We start from the raw sequence: 24,325 nt of genomic DNA on the forward strand, positions 1-24,325 counted from the left end.
AGGCAGCCTTTCTCCCGAGGCCGCAGGCGGCCTGCTCCCCACTTGAAAAGGACCCCGTATCCATTTCACTTTTTTTTCCTTCTTGGTGCCTCCCTAATGAGACGACGTTGGAGTCGAAAATAAATAGATGTGTGGCTGAGTAAATAGATAAATAGATAAATAAAGCATGGGTTTCTTCCAGGAATGTAGCCTTTCCCTCCCAGGGCCGAGGAGGCGCGGGCTTCCAACCAAGGTGGCCGTCCTGCTGCTGAGGGGCTGGGGAGGGCACTGTGGGGAGCACAGCCGCCGGCTCCCTCGTCCTGAGCACCTACTAGGTGCAGCCCCGTGACTCGCTCGCCCTGCACGGTGTCTGCACAGCAAGGTCGGAAAGGCAGGCGTCACCCCATGTTCAGAGAAGGCGAGGGGGTCGGGAGAGGTGGGGAGACTGGAGATGGAATTAGTCTGCCCGGGGCAGAGCTTACAGTCCCCTTGGGGGCAAACCCAGCGGAACGTCCCAGATGGGGAATTCTCATGCCACGAGGTGTGATTGAGGCAAGGCCACCTCCTAAGACCCTCTGCGTCGCCAGAAGCACAAGGCAGAGGCGTCCTCAGCGTGGAGGCTGGTGTTCTGACCAGCACGGGGATGGCCGTGCGGGCTCTGTGAATACATCCTGACGTCCACGGTGGTGGGCACCGAGCTGACTCTCCCCCATGATCTGACAACTAAGAGGTTAGTACCTGGGGCAAGGGAGTGGGGACCTCGGTCCTGCTTCGGGAGTCTGGATGGTCACGCTTGTCTGTTAATTATTTAGAAGCTCACCCTCATTGGAGGAGATCCAGAGAGCCCTGCTGGGGGTCTGCCCAGCCGTCCATGACCCCACCTCCCAGAGCCTCTCCACCCTGCTCCACGCTAGCCCGGGGTCTCCTCCCTCTTCCTCAGGAACGCCAAGCATAATCCTGCCCCAGGACATTTGCATCTGCAGTTCCCCCACCCAGAACACGCCTCCTCCTAGGCACCTGTATCCAAGAGCAGCGCCAGCCCCCGACCCCCACCCCCTACTCCTCTTCACTTCTCTTCACACTTTCATTATCTACTTGTTGGTCTACCTAGCATTTTCTCCAACTAGAAGGTTCACCCCATGCCTCGTTCCCTGCCGTGCCCTGTGCCTAGAACAAAGCCTGGAGCATTCGAGGCGCACGTGCAATGATGCAGGATGGAGGAATAAAGGAGCGAATGACTGTGTTCAGCTTGCCCTTCCCGTGCTCTGTTATTTCCGTGCACAGCTCTGTGCTCCAGGCCGTGGGGCAGCAAGGGGGGAGTGACACGGGTCCCCTGCCCTCCAGGAGCTCACACAGATGTGTGGGACTGAGATGGGAGGGGCAGAGAGGAGGGGTGGGTCGAGGAGTCCGGGCTGTGTAGGAGGGTGGAGGCCTGCGCTCAGGCAGGACCAGGGAGCTCCTGCAGGGCTGGGGGTGCAGAGCAGTGAGGCCTGTGTCCCGACTTCCTGCAAAAGAGACGACACTTCTGTGCCCCCCATGCTCCTCGGAGGGTCCCTTAAGTGTGAGCTGGCCCGTGGGGAACAGGCTCCTTCACGTGTATTTTATGTCAGGAGCCCAAATTTTCTTGAAGAGAAGACCAAGTGCCTCTACGTTTCTTTCTTAATTAAAAAATATTTCCAGGGGCGCCTGGGTGGCACAGCGGTTAAGCGTCTGCCTTCGGCTCAGGGCGTGATCCCGGCGTTACGGGATCGAGCCCCACATCAGGCTCCTCCGCTATGAGCCTGCTTCTTCCTCTCCCACTCCCCCTGCTTGTGTTCCCTCTCTCGCTGGCTGTCTCTATCTCTGTCAAATAAATAAAATCTTTAAAAAAAAAAAAGATATTTCCATCACAGGTGATTTTCTCTCTCTCTCTCTTCTTCTATGTGAGGTTTATTTGCTTCTTTGTTGTTTTCCGTATGTCCCTAGTTTTCTACAAAATTAGAATCAGAGGGGTGCCTGGGTGGTTCAATCAGTTGACTGTCCTACTCTTGGTTTCGGCTCAGGTCATGATCTCAAGGTTGTGGGATCGAGCGCTGCGTCGGGCTCCGCACTCAGGGCAGAGCCTGCTTGAGATTCTCTCTCTCCCTCTCCCTCTGCCGTCACCCCCCTCCCTAAAGCATACATGCGCTCTCTTTCAAATAAATAAATAAAATCTAAATAAATAAATAAAATCTAAATAAATAAAATCTAAAAGATTTCAGATATAAATCTAAAATAAATAAAAACTTTTTTTTAGAAGCTCCGCAAGTGTTACTGTGTGGATTGCAGCGTTCTTGCTCGAACTGCTGAGAAATGCCACCAGCGTAACGTCCTACAGCCTGGCAATATTGGGAGACGTGACGGCCCCTTCGTGAGATGATCCCAAATGCGGCCATCGCAAAGCATCACCGGGGAGACTACCCAGAAACAGGAAAAAGATGTCCTGTTAAATATGAAGCAAACCGAGTAGAAAGGCGGGGGTGGGCCCCAAAGCCACTGCCCCCTCATGCTGTGAGCGGACGGACAGGAGGGGGGCTGAGCCGCGGGTTCCCTCGCTGAGTGTCCGATGCCTGACGGACTGCTCCCGGGCCCGCTGATGATCACAGTGCAGCGGAAACAGACAGGGTCCCGCCCTGGAGGAGCTTGCCCTCCACCGCATGTCCAGGGGGAAGCTGGCAAAAAGAAATATAGACTAAGTCAGGAGGTGGGCGTCAAGGAAGGAGAAAGCCAAGGCAGGTGGGGCGGGGCGGGGAGGCTGCCAGGGGCTGCGTTTTTCCCGGGAACATGGCTGGCCGTCATCTCCTTGGAGTTATGTGCAGCCCTGTGACCGTGTCCTGGCCAGGAGAATATAGTGCAGCTGACCCTGGGACGACGTGGGGGTTGGGGTGTCCTCCTCCATGCAGTTGAAACCCGAGCATAACTTTCGACTCCCCCAAAACTTAACTAATCATAGCTTACTGTTGACCGGAAGCCTGGCAGGTAACAGAAACAGTCGATTAACACGGACTTTACGTGTTACGTGGATTATATGCCCCGTGCCGCATGCATTCTTACTGGGAAGTAAGCTAGAGAAGAGAATGATATTAAGGAAATCATAAGGAAGAGAAATTACAGTACTGTACTGGACTGTGGTCATTGAAAAGAATCTGCCTGTAAGTGAACCGTGCAGTTTAAACCGTGTTGTTGGACGGTCGGCTCTGTGAAGATGTCCAGGCTTGGTCCACGGAAACCTGCCACGTGCACGGCAAGAGGCCTCCAAGACCGCGGGGACGGGGATGGAAAAGCCACAAGATGCAAGGTGCCTGGGTCCCTGTGTCACCACGCAGAAGTGAGCCACTCATTGATCCACACCACCTATTTGTACTTGTGGCTCCTGCTGTGTTGGGTCATTCTGGGCCCAAGGGTGTAGGAGGTCAGCAGCGTCCCTGTCTATAGAGGGGGGCAGCTAGTATTCACAGGGGAGGGCCGTGCCCTAGATAAAGGTGTCAGGGGAGACCCTGCCGCTCAGATGACGTCTGGGCAAAGATCTGGAGGAAATGGGAGAATACGCCCTGGGCTCGCTGGGAGACCACGTTCCGAGCAGAGGAGAAAGAGTCCCGGTGGCAGAGGTATGCCTGGTACAAGGAAGAGAGAGGAGGCCGGCGCGTTGGCCCAGGAGAGCCGGAGGCGAGGTCGCAGAGGGGACGGGAGCAGGGAAGCCTGGCAAGTGCGTTTGGGACTCCAGCTCTGACTCTGAGAGACAGAAGAGTGGTTCAAGACTTCGCCGACCTCGAAAGCCCGTGTTGTTCGTGGTCCAGAAGGGGCTGCAGGGGGCAGGACGGAAGTGGGAAGTCACGGGCAGGTGAACCGAGGGCAGAATGCAAAGGGGAGAGGAGAGGCTCGGGTGTCCAAATCTGGAGCGGGAGGTGGAAGGCCCCAGGGCTTGGCCGGAGGTGCTGGGATAAGCAGTCCCCAGGGGTCAACAGTGTGGCTCTGGACACAGGGACCTGAGGAGTCTGTTTGGCAGCCCCGTGGGGACGTCTGATCTCTGAGCTGGGAGATCAGGAAGGAGGTTGGGGCGCCTTCCCCACACAGCAGGTGTTTGAAACGAGGGCACGGGTGGGGGAGGCGGGGAGAAGTGCGAAGCTCTGGGCCAATCCAGGGCACTCAGACCTTAGAAGCGGGAATGAGGGGGCGCCCGGTAACCCAGTCGGAGGAGTGTCCGGCTCTCGGTTTCGGCTCAGGTCATGATCTCAGGGTCCCGGGATCGAGCCCTGCGTGGGGCTCCGCGCTCAGTGCTGAGTCTGCTTGAGATTCTCTCTCCCTCTGCCCCTCCCCCTCCCCCTCCCCCCTCAAATAAATAAATAAATCTTTGGGGGAAAGAAAAAGAAGCGGGAACGAGGCAGAACGTGCAGTGCGACCCAGCCAGAGGGTAAAAGGAGGCCAGCGCGGCCGTGCCCGGCAAGGTGCAGACCCCGCCTGACCCTGCCATGGCCCCTCTGGCCCCAACCTGAGCCTTCAGGATAGGGGTCGCCGTGGGGCACTTGCTGCTTGCCCTGGGCGCAGAGCGTGGCTGAGAGGTGGGAGCGGAGCCAACTTGGAAAGGTTCTGTCGTAAAGGGGAACAGACACGGGCAGGACCAGGCGGAGAAGTGGGCTCAATGCGGGCTTCCTGCGCTTTTGTGAGGTGAGGATGTGTTTAGGCGCAGAGGGAACAGCCCAGAGCTGGGTGATGTGCGGGAAGGGGGTGCTGAGCAGGGAGGGGAGAGGGAGAGCAGAGGGTGGTGCCGTGGGTGGGGGCAGGCCAGTTCTGGTGGCTTCTGGTGGAAGCAGGAAAGGGTCACACTGACCGTGGGGAGAGGACAGAGGGCATCAGAAGAGTCCTGGTCAGAGAGAGGGGACGTCTGACCAGGAGGTCAGCTGGTGGCACAGCACAAGATGCTCGGAGGTCCACGGTCGTGACTCCACGAAAGATGGTCAGGCTGGTGTTTCCCACCAGCCTGCTAGCCAAACTCTTGCCAGGTGCAGCCGAAGGGAAACAGAGGTGGCTCTGCAGGGCAGTGGGGGCTGGAAAGAAGCAATGGTTATGGCGGATCCGGGAACCCAGCGTAGAGGTGAGGGGGTGAGGGCGGGGACCATGGGGGGATGGGAAGGACAGAGGGTGGGGATTTGGGTGTTGGGATGCTGGAAGGGATGAATAGTGGTGCTGGACATTGCTGCGGGGTTGGAGGCCGAGGTGGGACCCATGTGGAAGGGAGGAGGTGAATATCTGGGAAGCCAGGCGCAGATGTGCAGAGGGGAAGTGACAGTGAATCCAGGGATGGAATTCTTCCAGGAACGAGGGATGACCCGGGTCTGTGGATGATCCCGGCATGGAAAGCAGAGTCCAAGGGCCCAAGTTTAGAGTCAGGGGAGAACGACCTGGCACAGGAGTGAGTAAGGACATGCACCCCGACCTCCTGGCCCTCCGGGGTGGGGGGATGCATAAGAGAAGACAGTGCCACGGGGGTGCCCACGGAACAGGCAGCCTCAGGCTGACAGGAAGGTGAAGGGCCGCACCCAGGAGAGGCAGAGGGGCAGGTGGGCACTGCTCATGCCCCCCCCCCACTCTGCACTCGCCCCTCTCGGCGCCTCTGCCTGGTGTTCTCCAGCTCAGTGTGTGCACGGGGCTCCTGGAGTCGCCCCCTTTCAGCACCCAGGGGACAACTCTCAGCCTGCCAGGGAAAGGGTCAGATGAAGACCCCCATCCCCAGCCTGCTCCATCTTTGGGGACAAGCCCCAAAGGGCACTGTGCACAGCTCCCCAGAGGGTCCTCAGTGGGTCAGAGCCCCAGGTGCCCACCATAGTCACCCGCTCATGAAAGCACACACTGTGACTCCTGTCCTGTCCTGTAGCCCCTCCCTCCCTTCACCTTCCTGGGATCACCTCCCGAATAAAGTACCTGTCCCCAAGCCCCTATCTCAGGCCGGACTTGTGGGGTAAGGTTGGGGAGAAGAGGGGGAGGGAGCCCATGAGATAAAGAATGGAGGTGTGGGCTGTGCCTCCAGGGCACAAGGGGTGCCCTGGGCGTCTCACGGGGACGAGGTGACAGGAGAGGGGGCTTGGTGGGGCTGGTCCTGAACATCCGGGCAGAGCGGCAGAATGCCTGGCGTGAGAACGCCAGCACTGGGGAGGCTTCCTGGCTCATGGGGAGCACACAGAGCTCTCGTGTTCAGACTGTGAAGGACACAGTTTAATCGTATCCCAATGGGATAAAGGGTAAGTCCTTTTTTTCCTGTTTTAAAATGTCATCATGTTTTGGACTTACAAAAAAAAAGCACTTTCTTACAAAGCTAAACATAGTCTCACCCTATGATCCAGCAATTGCGCTCCTTGGTATTTACCCAAAGGAGCTAAAACCTATGTCCACACAGAAAGCTGCACACGGATGTTTATAGCAGCTTTTATCCGTAATTGCTGAAACTTGGAAGCAGCCAAGATGTCCTCCAGTAGGCGGACAGATAAATAAACCGTGGTCCATCCAGACAATGGGATATTGTTCAGCGCCAACAAGAATGAGCTCTCAAGCCATGAAAAAACATGGGGAACCTTAAATGTATATTACCGGTGAGGGAAGCCAATCCGAACGACTGCATGGTGTGTGATTCCAAGTACAGGACATTCTGAAAAAGGCAAACCCATGGAGACAGTAAAGTGACCAGTGGTTGGCAGGGGCTGGGGCACAGGGAGGGATGAGCGGGTGGAGCACGGAAGGTTTTTTGGGCGGCGGACCTACTGCGTGTGCCGCTGTGGAGGGAGGACACCTGTCACCATGCCTCTGTCCAAACCCCTAGAGAACACCAAGAGCGAGCCCTCATGTAAATGATGATTTGGTTATAATCTAGCAGTGTTGGTCGAATAGTTTTGACAAATGTACCACGCCAGCACAAAATGTTAATAATAGGGACACCTGGGGCAGCAGGTGATCGAGGGGAGCTCTCTGAACTTTCTGCTCTATTTTGTTCTAAACCCCAAAAAACAACAAAAACCTGATGCCTTATGACCCACACTGTTGGCAGTGGCTGTAGCTGGCATGGGCCCCTGGGGACCACAGACTCCTCTGGTTGGTGGGAATGCCCCTCAACCCACCCAGCCCCACTCAGTTCCTCCTGCAGCTCTGAGACGGGACCAGGAGCTAGGACAGCAGGAAGAGCTGGGGCCTGCTCACTGCCGTCCCCATGCCCTCCACCTGTGGTCAAGGCACGGTGGCAGCTGCCAGCCCAGGGGCTCCATCCGTCCAGGCATCAGAGGCCAAAGGTGGTGGAGTTGACTGGGTCTGCACCCATCTCCATCGTCTGTCTCTGAGCCACACCTGGGCACTTGGGTTGCGTCTCCGTGCCTATAACCCCCTATCTGGCTGTGAAGGTAAGACCAGCCCTTCCTGCACATCTGGCTCCCCTGGAGTGTAGACAGAGCTCTCCTGTGACTGAGGGACTGTGTCACATTCCCGTAGGACCCATTCCCTGGCCCCCATCCAAATGCAAGTTGTCGGTGACCTGACCCAAGGGACAGCCATTCTGTTATCGGCCACGAGCCCAGCATTGTGAAGGCTGAGCGGAGCTGCTTGGGTTACCCACGGGGAGTGCCGCCAGCCACCAGCGCTGTTCTCAGCCTTGTCCCCCTGGTCCAGCCTCTGCCAGGTGCCAGCTGGTGCCCCAGCCCAGTCTTTGATCCAGGAGTTCTGTGAAAATGCCCCAGGGACTGCGGTGGGGGTAAGTGGAAAGGGCTTCAGGCCCCCATTCCCTTCACAGCTATTACACTGGGAGACTTTGTAGAGTTTCTTTGAAAAATGGCTCTGGCTACAACACGGATGAACCTCAAGGCTTTATGCTCAGAGCAATAAGCCAGACACGAAGACAGACAGTCTGCAATTCCACGTCCTAGAGTCATCAACTCACAGAGACAGGAAGTAGAGGGGCGGGCACCGGGGGCTGGAGGGAAGGGGAAGTGGGGGGTTAGTGGGGTTTTTATATAAAAATGGTATACATTTAAGGTGTATGATATGATGATTTGATAAACATACACATAGTGACAGGAAGACTACAGTCAAACCAGATAACACATCGTCTCCTCCCATGATTACCAGTGCACGTGCGTGGCGGCTGCTCACGACCTACTCTCTCAGCACATCTCCCACATTCAGTACGACATTAACCATTGTCACCACGCTCAACGTCCAAGCTTCAGACTTATACAACTTGCACTCCGTGATCCACATCTCCCCCTCCGCCTCCCCCAGCCCCTGGCAACCACGATTCTACCTTCTGTTTCTATGTATTCAACTCTCGTATACATGCAATCATGCAGTTTGGAAAAAGGACCTGAACAGACATTTTTCTGAAGAAGACATACAGACGGCCAACAGACGTATGAAAACATGCTCAACATCACTGATCATCAGGGAAATGCAAATCAAAACCACAATGAGATATCACCTTCCGCCTGTTAGAATGGCTATTATCCTAGATAGATGATAGATAGATAGATAGATAGATAGATAGATAGATAGATAGATGATAGATAGATAGATAGATGATAGATAGATAGATAGATAGATAGATGATAGATAGATGATAGATAGATAGATAGATAGATGATAGATAGATGATAGATAGATAGATGATAGATGATAGATAGATGATAGATAGATAGATGATAGATAGATGATAGATAGACAGATGATGGCTGATGGATGGATGGATATATGATAGATGATGGATGGATAGATGGATATATGATAGATGATGGATGGATAGATGGATAGATGGGTAAAAGACACCAGGAGTTGGCGAGGATGTGGAGAAACGGAGACCCATGTGCACTGTAGGCGGGAATGTAAGTACGGTGCAGCCATAACGGAAAACAGTATGGAAGTTCGTTCCTCAAAAGATCAAACACAGACCCACCAAGCGATCCTGCAATCCCTCTTCCGGGTATACATCTGAGCGAAGTCAGAGTGCCGTCCTGACGAGGCATCCCTACCCCACATTTGCTGCAGCACGGTTCACAACAGCCAAGATACAGAAACAGCCCAAGTGCCCGTCGGGGGATGAACGGATAAAGAAATTGTGGTACAAAATTGCAACGAGAGATTATTCAGCCGTAACATAGGAGATCTTGCCGTCTGCAACTACACGGGTGAATGTGGAGGACATTATGCTCAGTGAAATGAGCCAGACACGGGGACTCAGTGATTCGCGGGGACAGAGTTTCAGTTCAGGAAAACGGAAGGTTCTGGAAACGGATGGTACTGATGGTTGCACAACAGTGCCCGTGTACTGAACGCTGCAGAACTGTGCTCCTGAACACAGTTAAGATGGTAAACTGGATGGTATGGCTATTTTACTACAACAAAACACAATAAAATGCCACCTGCCCCAAACTCTAGAATAGAGTTCCTTTGAGATGAGATGGAAGAGGTGCTGTGCAGTCATGGGGGACCTCCTCTTCAAAGCTTTATGTAACAAATAAAGCACCGGAAAAGTAAAAAATCACAATTAAAAAATGACTCTACGCATAAAAACATTTGTTGAAAAAGAGTGTAAAAATCACTTCTCTGTTTCACCCCCACAACAGAGGCAAGTGATGACCTGATCGTGACATCCCACCATCCCTCCGTCGACACCTCCAACACCCCCCCGGCGTCCCAGGCTCCTCCTCCCCAGTCCCAACTACTCCACAGTGCTCTTTGGTGTCACCCACCTCGCCCCCAGGCTTCTGGTCGCCTCCCTCCTCATCTGGCTCCAGGCCCATCCCACCATTTAAGCACTGCCCCTTCCCCCGCATAGCACCTCCATTCTGTCCTCTGTGTCTTCAGTCCCTCCTCTGGAGCCCCTCCCCAGCCTCTGGCGGGCGAGACAGCTACAGCCACGGGCCCCTGGCTGCCCAGTGAGATGGTGGTAGTAGCGGAATCAGATCGGGTCCTGCCCTGCTTCAAACTCTTCTGGTGTAGACTGAACGTCTGTGTTCCCCATGATCCCTATGTGGAGGTCCTAGCCCCCCATGGGATGGCGTCTGGAGATGGGCCTTTGGGAGATGGTTAGGTACAGATGAGGTCATCAGGGTGGGGCCCCGCAATGGGGTTAGTGCCCTTATCAGAAGAAGAAACACCAGAGCTTGCATGCTCTCTCTCTCTCTGCCTCGTGGAGACACAGTGAGAACCAAATTGGCCAGAACCTTGATCTTGGACCTCCAGCCTCCAAGACTGTGAGAAGAAATGACTGTTGTTAATTTAAGCTGGCCGGTCCATGGTATTCTGCTATGACAGCCCAAGGTGACAAACATACCTGCAAAGGTCAGGGGCACTCATAACAAAATCTACAGCTCTCACTCACCCTGGCGTGACGTGGCGCCAGCCTCCTTTGCTGACCTGTTCCTGGACCCCGCAATCCAGCCTCACTGCCCCCTGCCCCGCTTTCCCTCGAATGCCTGCTGAGACCTTACCCTGCTGGAACACCCCCGCCGTTTGCGTCGTGCCTGGCACCCCCTCCTGGCCTGGGCTCCCCTCTGGGACGCCTCTGCTCGCTCCCACCTGCCCCCACTGGGGCGCAGCACTGGCAGGAGGGAAGCTGCTGAGCCTAGGTCTCCACCGGTATACAGCTGGTATACAGCTGGTGCTCAGAGGGTCAGTAAATGAACTAGTGGCTCTTCCTGCCTCCATGTCTGCCACGCTTCCTCCCTCTGCTGGGGCATCTCCTGGAGCATAGAGTCAGCAGGCCCCAGCTCACCTGCATTCATTCATTCAACACGCACCATGAAATGTCATGGTCACCGCTTTTACCAACCAACTATGTGTAAGTACTGTTGTAAATGATAGTAATCGATGTCGGTGACTGTGGTGCTAATTATGTCAACACCGCAGACCTGCGTGCGACTATATGATTATGCATGTATGTAAATGCAGGAAAACTGCCTAAGGGGCAGGCGCTCTAGGGCAGTGCTTCCAAAATGTAGCTGACAGCTTGGGGGGCGGCGGCTGTGAGAGAATCACCGAGGGCAGGCCCCTTCTCATTCATCTTCTCAGTGTGCGTGGCTGAGCCCCTGGGGCCAGGGAGGCACTGTGGGGGGACTGAGGACCCTAGGCGGCCCGCTTGGTCCAGGGGCCTCTGTAACCAAAATGACACTTTCATCTATTGGAATGTTACAAATTGACGAAAGGAAACCAAGATGGTCTGAGTGTGCTTTCTCAAAACAGTGTGTCGTTGTCCATATCGAAGTGTCTGTTTAGATTTGGGATGGCTTTGCAGACGAAACTGATGGAGATTGTGGGGCTGCTAAAGTTCCCCCAACATTCTACAGCTTGAGACCCCTGGCCCGGCCCCCCGTGGGTGCTTGGAGAGTGATGACAGAACGTTCTGGATGGAGCTTCAGCGAGCCCACCCACAGGGAGCACTTTGCTCCATCCCACTCACTTTCCCAGCATGCAGTCCCTCCCGCGTCCCTCCTGCCCCCGCTCCTCTGGAGAGCACTTCCTGTGACCCCAAACTCCCGCCTTCCTCTCCAAGGCCACCACAAAGCCATTTCCTCCATCCTCGGCCTGGAGGGTCCCAAGAACAGCAGAGCAGGGAGTCAGCTCCGGGGCTCCCCAGGGACGTTGCCCTGCAGATGCGCTGTTTCCTGTCGAGTGGTTCCCAAGAGTGAGGCTTTGGTGAAGATACAGGGCGAAAGGTGACAGGCTGGGATCGGGGACCCAGACCTGAGTCTGGCTCTGGCCCCTCAGCACAGAGAGCACCCAGCAGGGTTGCTGGAGGGCTGGGAGCCAGGAAGCACGGGACCTGCACCCCAGCCTTGTGGGATGAACTCCTTCCTGCTGCTCTAGGATCCATACCCAGCACCACTGCTCCTGACCTCATCCCCAGCTCTCCGGGGCTGGTGGGCAAAAGGCCTCCCCTGCTCTGTCACTGACCATGGCCATGTGTCCCCCCAGACGCATCCTCCCCAGGATTAGTGATATGTCATAGTCATGGCTGTCTCCCCAGCCCAGTGTCTGCTCCCAGGAGCCACACTCAGTGCTGTTACTTCAACAAAGGGATGGACAGATGGATGGATGGGTGGGTGGATGGATGGTTGGGTGGATGGATGGACAGTTGGATGGATGATGAATGATGGATGGATGATGGATGGATGGATAGATGATTAAATGCCTTGGTTCTTAAAGTTACCCAAGGTGTAGAAAGAATCCTTGGATTTTTTTCTATGGAGGGGAAAGCCCTCAAAGCCTGATGGAATTTATAGATCCTACGTTGACTTAAAGGTGCAGTCTCCAGAGGTCTGAAATGCTCCATTTCAGAGCCAAAGGGTGAAATCTTACTCCTGCCCACTTGTCTCCTGGAAAGGACGGTCCTCACATCCCCTTCCCCTAAAGACACACAGAAGCCTAGTCCACATACTAGAACTCTGGATGTGAGTGGTCGATGCAGGTGGTGGGTCCATCCCGAGCAGCACACCTCTTGGGCAGCTTCTCCAGGGTACTCAGCACAGCTGGTCCAGGAGGGTCCCCAAGGCACCCAACGTGGCTCCACCACTGTACAGGGGCTCCCCGCAGGGTCTCAGAGCCCCCGACCCAGCCCAGGGAGCCAGAATCCTGGTTATGACCACCAGACATTGAAGGGGACTAGCCCTCCCAGAAAGTGGAGGGGGCTGCCTCCTTTCCCCTGGGAGTCAGAGCCAACAGAAGGGCTAGAGGGAAACTGGGAAGACCCCGCAGAACGTGCTCATCCCTTCTCATCAGGATAAGAACAATCCTGCAATATAACTTGGTGAGAGCTGGGGGGATTGATTAGGGCACAGGATCAAGCAGGAAATTCTCATGCATCAAAATTTCTGCCTGTGAGCTAAGCTGGTTGCCGAGGCCCCCCATCCCTGCCATGGCCCCAGCCACCAGATCTTTGCTTCACCCAGCATCCTGGAGCAGCGGGGCCTGCTGAGCTTGACCACAGGCAACCCCCTGAGAGCACGGCATGGGGGGCTGAAGCACTAGGTGGCCGTGTCCGGGGCTGCGGGGATGGGGCTCAGACCAGCCTCAGGGGGAGGAAGAGGGAGCCTGATTTCATCTGGCTGGAGCGCCTGCTGCCCAGTAACGTCCCCATCTGTCCCCGTGCCTGATCCACCATCAGAACCAGCCCGCAGGCCATATCTGTCTTGGAGACTCCCAAGTGCTCCCCCCAAAGGCAGGTGCCATGAGCAAAGCAACATGTTCCCCTGTGACTGGTATCCGCCACCCCGTGTGAAGAGAGGAGGGACGGAGAAGGCATTTGGTGGCGTGTGCATGCGGCCCGGTGGGAGGGAGAGGCCAGCAGGTTGGCTGCGGAGGGAGAGCAGGCGGAGGCTGTGGCTTCACTTCCTGCCTGCTTTCAGATTTTGTGACCACGTGAACACGTCAGCCATTCACAATAATTAAACTTACAGGTCTGCAAAACCGATATAAATGTATGATCGAACAAATAAATAGAAGGCCCCTGCTGATTCCTAGTCGTGTGGGAGAGCCCAGACCCACAGAGGAGCTACGGAACCGAGGCCCTGCGGGGGAGGAAATGGGGGGGGCTGCCACATGAGAGCCCAAGGCCGGGAGCCCCAGGCAGGACCCTGTAGCTCAGCCAGTGGGCTCTGTGTCCCCAGGACCCCGGGCATCTGCAGAAAATGCACCCCTCAGGGCACCAGCACCAAACCCCCAGACTGGAGACCCTGCCCCCCACAAAAGTGACTTCCCCGTCTCAGAGGGGAAGAAGGCTCTGCTGGAGAATCGCCTGACCAGAATTGCATAGAAGGAATTGAAAATCAGCGTGATCCCTCTGCCCAGGCTCTACCAACCATTTTTACAAACTGATAGGAAAGAGACGGCTGTTTTTTGGTGCTGGAGGCCAGCTTCCCACCCCACCCTTTTCCAAGGACCTGATCCCCTCCTGGGACGCATCAACTTGCCCTGAGAAGACAAAGGCCCTGGGAGAGCTAAGATGACAACCTTCCGGCCCCGGGGTGGGAAGAGCCAAGCCAGCATGGAGCCCAGGCGGCTGCCTGGCAGGAAGCCTGGGGACCTGGGCAGCTCCGTGGGAATCCCTGGGGGTAGAGAGCACCTCCGGAAGCAGCTGCTGGGTGCAGGGCAGGCCTTCCCCCTTCCCCAAGATTGTCCCCTTAGGATTACCCAGCCAGGCAAGCCCATTTGGCCTCCAAGTAGGAAAAATACCATTCCTATGATAGAGGGCTTTGCAGATGGGGGGAAGTATCCTGGGGGCCCAGCCCCCACCATCACCGCTGGCCCACCTGTCCCCCGCTGCCCCCTCTCCCTCCACGTTCCCCCTAACCCCCCACCCTGCACCCACACACACTCTGCAGTGCTGATTTCTCGGAGCTGACAGCGCCAGTGCCTCCACGCCCAGGGGACAGCCTTCTGCCACCGCGAGGTTGGCGGAGGGTCCAAGGCTTGGCCGCCTCTCCTCCGCTGCCACCACCACCGTGCTGAGCCTTCCACCAGGGAGAAGTGTTGGAAGGGACCAGAGCACCCCTGCAACTTGGTGGGAGGAGACTGCCAAGCCAAACCCTGCCTCGGTCACACCCCACCCCGGCGGAATCACGGGGAAAACCTGTGTCGTGCTCTTCACGTCTGCCGTCCTCCAGCCTAGGAACCAATGGGCTGGGCATTTATTTAGAGGACCGCCCATCTCCTGAAAACATTTCTCAGGACCTTGGGCTGTTGACAAATGAGTCACTGAACCACATAATCAGTGATAGAAAAGGCAGGTTTGCCGGGGCCGCAACTTGGGCCAGAACATTCCACTTTAAGATTCATGGAATTATCACATCAGACAGGACCTAGACCTGGGGAAGGTTTTACAAGTGGGAAAATGAGGCCTAGAGAGGCACCGCGTCTCTGCTTGGGGTATTGAGGGACGTGGCGCAAGGTGGTAGCGAACCTGCCTGGTCCACTTGCCACCGTGCTACGTTGCAAACGCACTGGGAATCATCCGGTGACGGATGGGGCTGCCGGGAGAGGGCTTCCTGGAGGAGGGGGGACCTGCACAGTGGGTCTGGCGGCTGAGTGGACACGTGCATAATGTGGAGGGAAAAGCCAGGGGCTTTAGGACACCCTCCCCCCAGATCCCGTGTGAGGAGTGAGGCTGGGGCAGACCCTGAGGGTCTTCTCAGTGCCTCTGAACAGAAAACGGAGAGATCACGATTAGATTCTTCTCACGTCTCGGGACTCTAGACGAGGCAAGGCCACCGAGCGGTCACACACACCCAACACGCACACCACTCGCCCCGTTAGCTGCTTGATCCAGAGTGCACGTGATCTGCTAACATTCTGGATCCTTCCTCCCGGTGGTCGTCCTGCAGTTGAGATTGCCCACCACAGCCTGAGAACCCTCTTGAAATTCCAGGGTCCTGGATTTCAAGCTCAGCTCAGTCCTTCTGCTGTTCAAGTTCATTCAATGCTGGCAAAATTCAGCTTCCTGTTTACAAGGGGGTGAGCGGAGAGGGGGGTGAGGAGAGCCTTTTAAGGGATTCCGAAGGCGTCTTGGACACCAGCGAGGACTTATAAAGCGTGTTGATGAATTAAATATACATGAATCAGAAACATGAGGATTAAATTTCTCTTGGACTACGCTCAGGTTTAATAATTAAATGAAAAATAACTTGGCAGATAGATATGGGGTTTTGCTGTACCCAGAGCATTTGAAAAGATGTTCTGAGTAATCCCAACCCTGGGTGTGGCCCATCCTTTCAGTGAGGACAGTGGTCGGTGAGTGACAGCTGGAGGCCACGTGCCCGAAACCTGCAAGGCCTGTCGGCTTTGAGGTTTTTTCCTCCCTTAAACATCTAGGAATCAAGCTGACCTGGGCAGGGAGAGGGTTTCCCCAAAGACCCCAGCTTCTGGCTTCCACTGGGATGGATTTCGTGGTCCTCCAGTTCTAAAGCCTCAGCCGTAGATACCGGGGTGCTAGTTCCTGGGGGACTTTTAAAGAAATATTTTAGATGATTCCATTGCTTTCAAGACTAGAAACTTTTGATCTTGATTAACAAATTAAAAAAACAACCCCACCACCCACCCACCCACACACACACACACAATCTTCACCAGCGACCGTGCTATCATTGTGTAATGACGCTGCTCCTTGTGGTCAAGAGGGTTCCAAGAAGCCCTCGAGGGCACGGGCCGAAACATCACAATGGTTTCCAGGAAATCCCCTGCCAGTATCTGCAGCCGGGAGAGAAAGAGCTGCCCTGGCCCATTTCTGGGGCAAAGGCGACACTGCACTCCGTTGGCCGTAAGCCGGGTGCTGTGTCTACGATTTTGCTCAGAACTTCCCTCCCTGGAGCCTTGTCTTTTCCTGCTGCCTGCAGGCAGCCAGGGATGGCCTGAACAGTTTCCCATGCTCCATTCCCACCACGTCTCAGGGCTCAAGGTGCGACTTCTGCCACATTTTGTGAAGCAGGTCCCTGTGAGCCTCCTGGCCACCAGCACTGCCCACCCATGTTCCCATAGGCATCTGCCCAGCAGATATGTCATGGCCAACAACGTGTCAGAGACAGCTGGACAAAAAAGACACAGCCCGTGTTCTTGAGCAACGCAAGAGATCATTAAAGATCACTGTAAGAAGTGGAATGTATTTATTGTTCATCCACGCACCCAACTTCTCATCCATCCACCCATCCTCCCACCCACCCATTCTCCCATCCATCCTCCCATCCATCCTCCCACCCATCCACCCATCCTCCCATCCACCCACCCATCCTCCCACCCACCCATCCACTCACCCATCCTTCCACCCATCCTCTGACCCATCCTTCCATCCATCCTCCCATCCATCCTCCCATCCTCCCATCCACCCATCCTCCCACCCACCCATCCACCCACCCATCCTTCCACCCATCTTCCCATCCTCCCACCCATCCACCCACCCATCCTTCCACCCATCCTCCCACCCATCCTCCCATCCATCCACCCATCCTCCCTCCCACCCATTCACACATCCATCTCCTCATCTATCCAGCCAACAAATACTTATTGAGAAGTGTGTTCGTTTCTGTGACTGTTGTAACAAATTGCCACAAACTGAGCAACTTAAAACTACAGTATTTTCTCACAGTCCTGGAAACCAGAAGTCCAAAATCAAGGTGTTGGCAGGGCTGTGCTCTCTCCAAAGGCTCTAGGGGAGGATCCTTCTTTGTTCTTCCAGCTTCTTCTCACTGTTCTTTGATGTGCGGCAGCGTCTTTCCAGTCTCTGCATCTGTAATCACATGGATTTCTCCCTGTCTATGTGACCACGTGTCCCTTTCCTTATAAGGACATAAGTCACATAAGCCACCCTACTCCATTTTGACCTCATCTTCACTTATTGCATCTGCAACACCCCCATTTCCAAGTGGGGTCACTTTCTGAGGTTCTGGGAGGTGCTCGCATGTTGTGGGGACACTATTCAACCCAGCACAAGGATGTTCTAAGAGCAAGCAGTGCTTGAGCCTCTGTCTTCACGAGCTCACAATTCTGGGGAGGGAGATAGATTAAAACAAACAGCCAAACATCTGATAGAATGTCCATCCAGTCAGGATAAGCACTATGAAAAGAAATAAGCTAAGGAACTCCAGTGCGATGGTGTTGCCGTGGTCTACAGAGCAGCTCAGAAAGGCCTCTTTGAGGAGGCGACAACTGCGTATGGGAGCCACACGACCACTGCTCTGGGCAGAGGGAGAGCCAGTGCACCCATCTTGAATGAGACACATGCCAAAAGTAGGCCAAGTGGCTGGCACAGAGGGCAAGAGGCAGGCGGCAGGCCCCACCGAGGCCCAGAGCACATGCACCTTTCCTCACCATGCGTGGGACTTGGGACTTACATGTGGGTTTGAGAGAGCTTTTTGTCCATTGCCTTGTTAGTTCTCACGATTCTGCAAAGATAGGTAAGACAATCCAGCCCAGAAATGCAGGTATCTGAAAGTGAGCTCCAATACGTCACTCAGATGTGGAGCACTCGCTATGAATGCTATTCCCCGGTGACTTCCAGCCTGCTTTCCTGCCAGCGCATGGTGGGGTTGCCCTTCCCTGTCCACTTGAACTTAGGTGTGGCCCTATGACTCGCTTCCAAGAGGCATTCCAGGGGCGCCTGGGTAGCGCAGTCGTTAAGCGTCTGCCTTCAGCTTAGGACGTGATCCTGGCGTTCCGGGACCAAGTCCCACATCGGGCTCCTCCGCTGGGAGCCTGCTTCTTCCTCTTCCACTCCCCTGCTGTGTTCCCTCTCTCGCTGGCTGTCTCTCTGTCACATAAATAAATAAATAAATAAATAAATCTTAAAAAAAAAAAAAGAGGCATTCCAAAAGAATGAGAGAGAAGTGACAAGTGTCACCATCCCCTAGGGAGAGTATCCTGCTCCTGTCTACAAGGGTTGGCACTTGTCTTGGCCTGGGTCCTGCTTCAGCATCATAGAAGCTTGTTAAAAATGCCCCACCCGGACCCACCGAACAAGAATCTTTGGGACAAGATCCCTAAGAATTGAGAAGCTCTGTTCTAGAAACCAGAGCCTGAGGGAGAAATTCAATCCTGATCCTTTGTGAGGGATGTGCAAGTCCACGGTGGTGGGAGTGAGGGAAAAGGAGTGTGAAGCAAGGCAAGATGCGCAGGAAAGGAGGACTCTATGCAGAAACACCCAGGTGTCTGGGCAGCAACTGCATCTCAGAGTGGCTCCCGTCTCGTTTCCCGCTCCTTAAAATTAACCTGATGGGGAGTGAGGACTCAGTGGCTACAGTTTTCCTTCCAGGGTGATGAAAATATTTTGGAACTAGACAGAGGTAGTGGTTGCATGACATCATGTGTGTATAAAAGGCCATGGAATTGTTCACATTAAAATGGTTGGTTTTATGTTTTATCAATGTCTCCTAGATTAAAAAAAAAAGTTTGTCTGCTGAAATATCAACTTCTTCTGCATCATACTTTATAGCAAATGACTTTTCTTCAAAGTTTGTGAATAAGGTGAGGATGTCCACTCTCACCACTCCTAATCAGCATCATAGCAGAAATCTTAGCCAATACAATAAGGCAAGAAAAAGAAATGAGAGGAATATAGATTGGAAAGAAAGAAATAAAACTATCCTTACTCCCAGTAAAAAGACCATCGACATGGAAAATCCCAAGAAATCTACAACAACAACAAAACTCTCCTAGGACTACTGAGTGGGTTTAGCAAGGTCATAAGATACAAAGTCAATTGTCAATACAAAAATCAATTGTATATTTATGTGCTGGCAACACACAACTGGTAACTAAAAATTTTTAAACAACATGATTTACAATAGGGCCTTAAAAATGAAATATTTAGGTATAAATCTAAATATGTACAGTATTTACATTCTGAAAACTGCTAAGTGGATAGGAAAGAAATCAGAGAAGACCTAAATAGATACACCGTGTTTAAGAACTGGAATTCAACCCAGTCCAGGTGCCAATTTTCCCAAGCTCATCGTAGATTTAGTGCAGGTCCAAATAACATCCTAGTGTGACTTTTTTTGTAGACATGCACGAACTGGTTCTAACACTTAGATGGGACGGCAAAGGAACTAAAATAGCTAAAAATAATTAGAAAACATTAAAGTTGGAAGGATAATACTATCCAATTTTATGATATACTATAAAGCTACAGTAATCAAGACAATGTAATATTGGCTAAGGATTGGAGACATAGACCAATAGAATAGGATAGAAGCCCCAGAAATACACCCACATAAAATCTGATGACGAATAATCTTTTCAACAGATGGTGCTGGAACATCCACATACAAAATAATAATAATAAACTTAAACCAAAACTTCATGTCTTTTACATAACTCAGAGTAGATCACAGATCTAAATGTAATACATAAAACTATAACAATTTTACCAAAAGATAGATGAGAACCTCTCTGTGGCTTGGAGCTAGGCAAAGAGATACTAGACATGACACCAAAGGCATAAAATAGGAAACCAATAAATCAAACTTCATTAAAAGTAAAAGCATTTGCTCTGAGGATGACATCATTAAAAGAATAAAAAATGCAAACTACAGACCGAGAAAAAAATATTTGCAAATCATACATCCAACAAAGGACTTATATTCAGAATATACAAAGAATTTTCAAAAAAAAGAATTTTCAAAACTCAATAGTAAGAAAACAAAATACCAAATTGAAATGTGTGTGCAAGACTTGAGCAGAACAATACCTAGGAAAACCCAAGACTTTGCACTAGAAAACATGCATCTAAAAATCAAGGAAAAACATCACAGTGGAATATTTTAAATGCCTAGAACCGAGTGATTAAAAAATACATATTTCATATCACAAATTATCAGATGCAGCATGTCATGGACTGAATGCTTATGTCCCTCCCAAATTCATATGTTGAAGCCCTAACTGCCAAGGTGATGGTGTTTGGAGATGGGCCTTTGGGAGGTGGTCAGGTTTATATGAGATCATGAAGGTAGAGCCCCCATGATGGGATTAGCACCCTTATAAGAAAAGGAAGGGACCAGAGCTCTCTCTCTCCATCGTGTAAGAACACTGCAAGAAGTCAGTCTCCGGGACCGTGAGAAATAAATTTCTGCTGTTCAATACCCCTTATTTATGGCATTCTGTTATAACACCCTGAGTTAACTAAGACACAGTACATATGATACTGAAAAGGAAATTTAGAGTCCTAAAATATTTGATAATAAGTCATGTTCAAGTTGGGTCTATCCCAGGAATACAAGATCGGTTTAAAAAATCTTGGGGCACCTGGCTGGCTGAGTCTTAGAGCATGTGGCTCTTGATCTCGGGGTTATGAGTTCAAGCCCCACATTGGGTGTAGAGATTACCTAAAAAAAAATAATATCTTTAAAAGAAAAAAAGAAAAAGAAAAGAAAATCTATTAACATAATTTACCACAATAGTAGATTAAAAGAGGAAAACCAAATGATTATCTTAATAAATGCAAAAAGTGGGGCGCCTGGGTGGCACAGTGGTTGGGCGTCTGCCTTCGGCTCAGGGCGTGATCCCGGCGTTGTGGGATCGAGCCCCACATCAGGCTCCTCCACTATGAGCCTGCTTCTTCCTCTCCCACTCCCCCTGCTTGTGTTCCCTCTCTCGCTGGCTGTCTCTATCTCTGTCAAATAAATAAATAAAATCTTTAAAAAAAAAAATAAAATAAATGCAAAAAGGAAGCATTCAATAAAATTCAATATCTAATCATGGTTTTAGCCAAGGGCACCTGGGTGTCTCAGTTGGTTAAGCGTCTGCCTTTGACTCAGGTCATGATCCCAGGGTCCTGGGATGGAGTCCCTCTTCAAGCTCCCTGCTGGGTGGAGAGTCTGTTTCTCCCTCTGCCCCTCCCTCCCCCTGCTCATGTGCACTCTCTCTCTTTCTCTCTCTCTCGCAAAAATAAATAAATCTTTAAAAATAAATCTTAGCCGAAAAAGGAATAGAAGGGAACTTCATTTATCTAAAAAGAGCATCTATCAAAATTACGTACAATAATCACTATAGTTAATGTAGAAATGCTAAAAGGATTCCTTTTAAGATCAAGGATCAGAGACGTCCATATAATCTCAAACTCATGGTCCTAACCTATGAAATAAGACATGAAAAGGTAATACGATAAAGTAAAGAAAAATCCTTATTAGATGCAGATGAAATTATCGTCTACGTAGAAAATAAAAAAATAACCTGTGGAAAATTATCAACAAGAGAACTAAACAAGGTCAACGATACAAAACCAATAAACGAAACTCAACTGCATTCCTAGAGAGCAGCAGCAGTTGGTTAGAAAACACAAGGTTTAAAAAGATGCCATTTGCAATAGCAACAAAAACAAAGAGAAATGCTGGGCACGTGCACAAGTTACCCAGGAGTAAATCTGACAAAAATGTAGCTACATGCCGCATGTTTTCAGATAAAAGATTCAATTCTCCCCAAAATTGTCTGTAGATTTTTGCCGTTTCAATACAAAAAGAAATAATGCTTTAACTCTTCGTTAATGTATTTCATTGAAGTGTGTTTATTCTCACCAAAAAAGAATAATTATACCCTGGCCCTGAAAACATGGACAAGGTCAGAGTTTCCTCACCCAAAAAACAAGAGAATGGAAACAGATGGTCTGTAAAGTCCCTTCCTGACCTGAAATCCTAAGATCTCGGAGTCTCTCCGGGGGGGCCAGCGGGCCAGGGTGGGGGGGGGCAGATAAGATGAACTTGACGGGTGTCGGTCACTCCTTCCCTGCATTGCCCACCAGGGGGGAACAGAACAAAGAACCGTGGCGGAAACGGGTGTAAACTCCACCCCGAAACCTCGACTTCTACCAGGAGGGAAATGTAAAGCAAATCATGACACATCCAAAATATTATGTAACCATCGTAAATGGCTTTTAAAGGATTACATAAACACGGAAAATATTCATGACCTGTTAAGTGGGAAAAAATTACACATATACTATCATTACAATTCCAAACGCAAAGACAAGATCCAGGATGCGAGGCTGCCCAAACTGGAAGTTTCACCTGGAAGCCATGTTTTGGTTGGCCTGCGTTTTATTTTTAATTCTAATCGTCTAACATTAAAAGTTTGGAGATGTCACATAATAAACGTTCAGACTTCTAGTTTCTCTTAAAAACGTAAATATGGACCAACACTGTGCCAGATCCCCAGTGGCAAACACTGAGGACCTGCACTGGGGTGACCCCACAGGGGGCGCTGCCGCCGTCCTGCTGGCAAGTCCCCACCTGTCCTGTTCCTCCCGTTCTAAGTGTAAGTGACGCCTGCATTGTGAGGCTGTGTCAATGTCTCTGTGTTTTGCTTATGCTGTTCCCTTTGCCTGAAATGCCTTTCCACCTCTCCCTCTTAACCGGTGGCAACAAAATTGTTGCAGATGGATGGTATCACGAGACCTTTAATGCTGTCTTCAAAGGAAAACCCAGGAGACAGCACCAGGGGGAAGGCTGGGCTCCCTGCCAGGCCTGGGAGGGACCTCCAGGTGTGGCCACACTCTCCCCACAGAGCACTTCCTTCCCCTCCCGGACATGGCCTTTCCTGTGTCATGGTTTCTTGCTTAGTGTCCATCCCCATCCCCCCCAAGAAGGTAAGAGCCTGGGCTGGGACTGAGTCTGTCTTATTTAGAGCTGTGTCCCCAGTGTCCACAGCCACAAACGTTTGTTGAATGACTGATGGAATGTCTGTGGACCTGGAATGCTGGGAATGAGGGCCAGAGTTCTGGTGGAGGGCTCTAGACCAAAAAAGCTGGGGTTCTGACCCTGGAAAGCCCCAAGGTGAGCCCCTCATGTCCCAAGCTGGCGTTCCCATGAAGTCAGTCAAGGCTGGGCACCTGAGGCTGACGGGAAGAGGTTCTCAGGGGCCAGGCATGAGGGGTTCTTATTTCAGGTAGCCCTGCCCCCCAGACAGCCCCACCCCTGGGCAGCCCCACCTCTGCCTAAGACCCACCCCCAGACTCCTCATGCCCAAAGTAAGGCTCTCCAAACCTGTTTCCAGGCCCCACCCACAGTCCGGCAGTTCTGAGATGGGCCTAGGGTGGGCCGGGTTCCCGAGGAATGCCAGGCGGATGGATGGTTGGGGGTCCCTGTGCCCCTGCTGGGGTGGGCTGGGAGCCTGTCGGACGCAAGCTCTAACACGCACTCCTCCTGTGTCCCGGGTTCTGTCCCTGTGGAACAGGTGCAGGGCCTGAGGTGACTCACTGAGGTGACAAGGGTTCAGCAGGTGCGAGCCAGCCCCAGACCAGAGCCCGGCCGTCAATGTGGAATGTGGCCGTGGTGCTGGCCCGGGAGACCAGCCAGACAGCTCCCATGTGCTCCCACCTGCGAGGTAGGTCCTCACCCAGTTTTTGGCGAGAAGCAGTGGGATAGAGGGACCCCTACCTGGTGCTCTCCCAGCCCCCCGTGTCTGCGCTCAGCTGTTCAGCTGCTGCCCTGTCTGGAGAAGCCAGAGGGGCCCCTCCCCCAGCACAAGACGGTGACCAGGCTGACTTTGAGGGCAGCGATCCACATTGTCCCCCTGTGTGACCATCCCCTGGCCCTGAGTCCTCCCCTTCCGCTGCTGCAGCTGTCTGGGGCCTGCCCCAATCTGGGAAAGAGAGGTTTGTGTGGCTTCCTAATCACTCAGTCTGCCCACAAACACTCCAGACATCATGAGGATAAGCATACTGGTCACTGAGGGTGACCTTCCCGTGCATGACGAAGCCTGATGACCGTGGTGACCCCGGAGAAAACCCTGGCAGCCTTGGACGTCCAGTTGGCCCAGGGGGCTGAGAATGAGGCTCAGAGGCAGCAGTCCCTCTCGCTGTGCTCCAAACACAGGCTAAGGGGAC

General features: G+C 52.5%; 1 protein-coding gene across 1 annotated transcript in view; it reads right to left on the reverse strand.

The window, feature by feature from the left end:
* Positions 1-17,013: 17,013 nt before the first annotated feature.
* The window catches only part of LTO1 (LTO1 maturation factor of ABCE1), a 104,309-nt gene continuing 96,997 nt past the window's right edge, over positions 17,014-24,325 (reverse strand). The window contains exon 4 of the mRNA XM_040639586.1: positions 17,014-17,239. Coding sequence (XP_040495520.1) covers positions 17,122-17,239 — 118 coding nt within the window. The 3' untranslated portion in view covers positions 17,014-17,121. The remainder of the gene's footprint in view (positions 17,240-24,325) is intronic.

This window comes from Ursus maritimus, unplaced genomic scaffold, assembly GCF_017311325.1.
Source record: "Ursus maritimus isolate PB19 unplaced genomic scaffold, ASM1731132v1 scaffold_23, whole genome shotgun sequence".
Classification (NCBI taxonomy): Eukaryota; Metazoa; Chordata; class Mammalia; order Carnivora; family Ursidae; genus Ursus; species Ursus maritimus.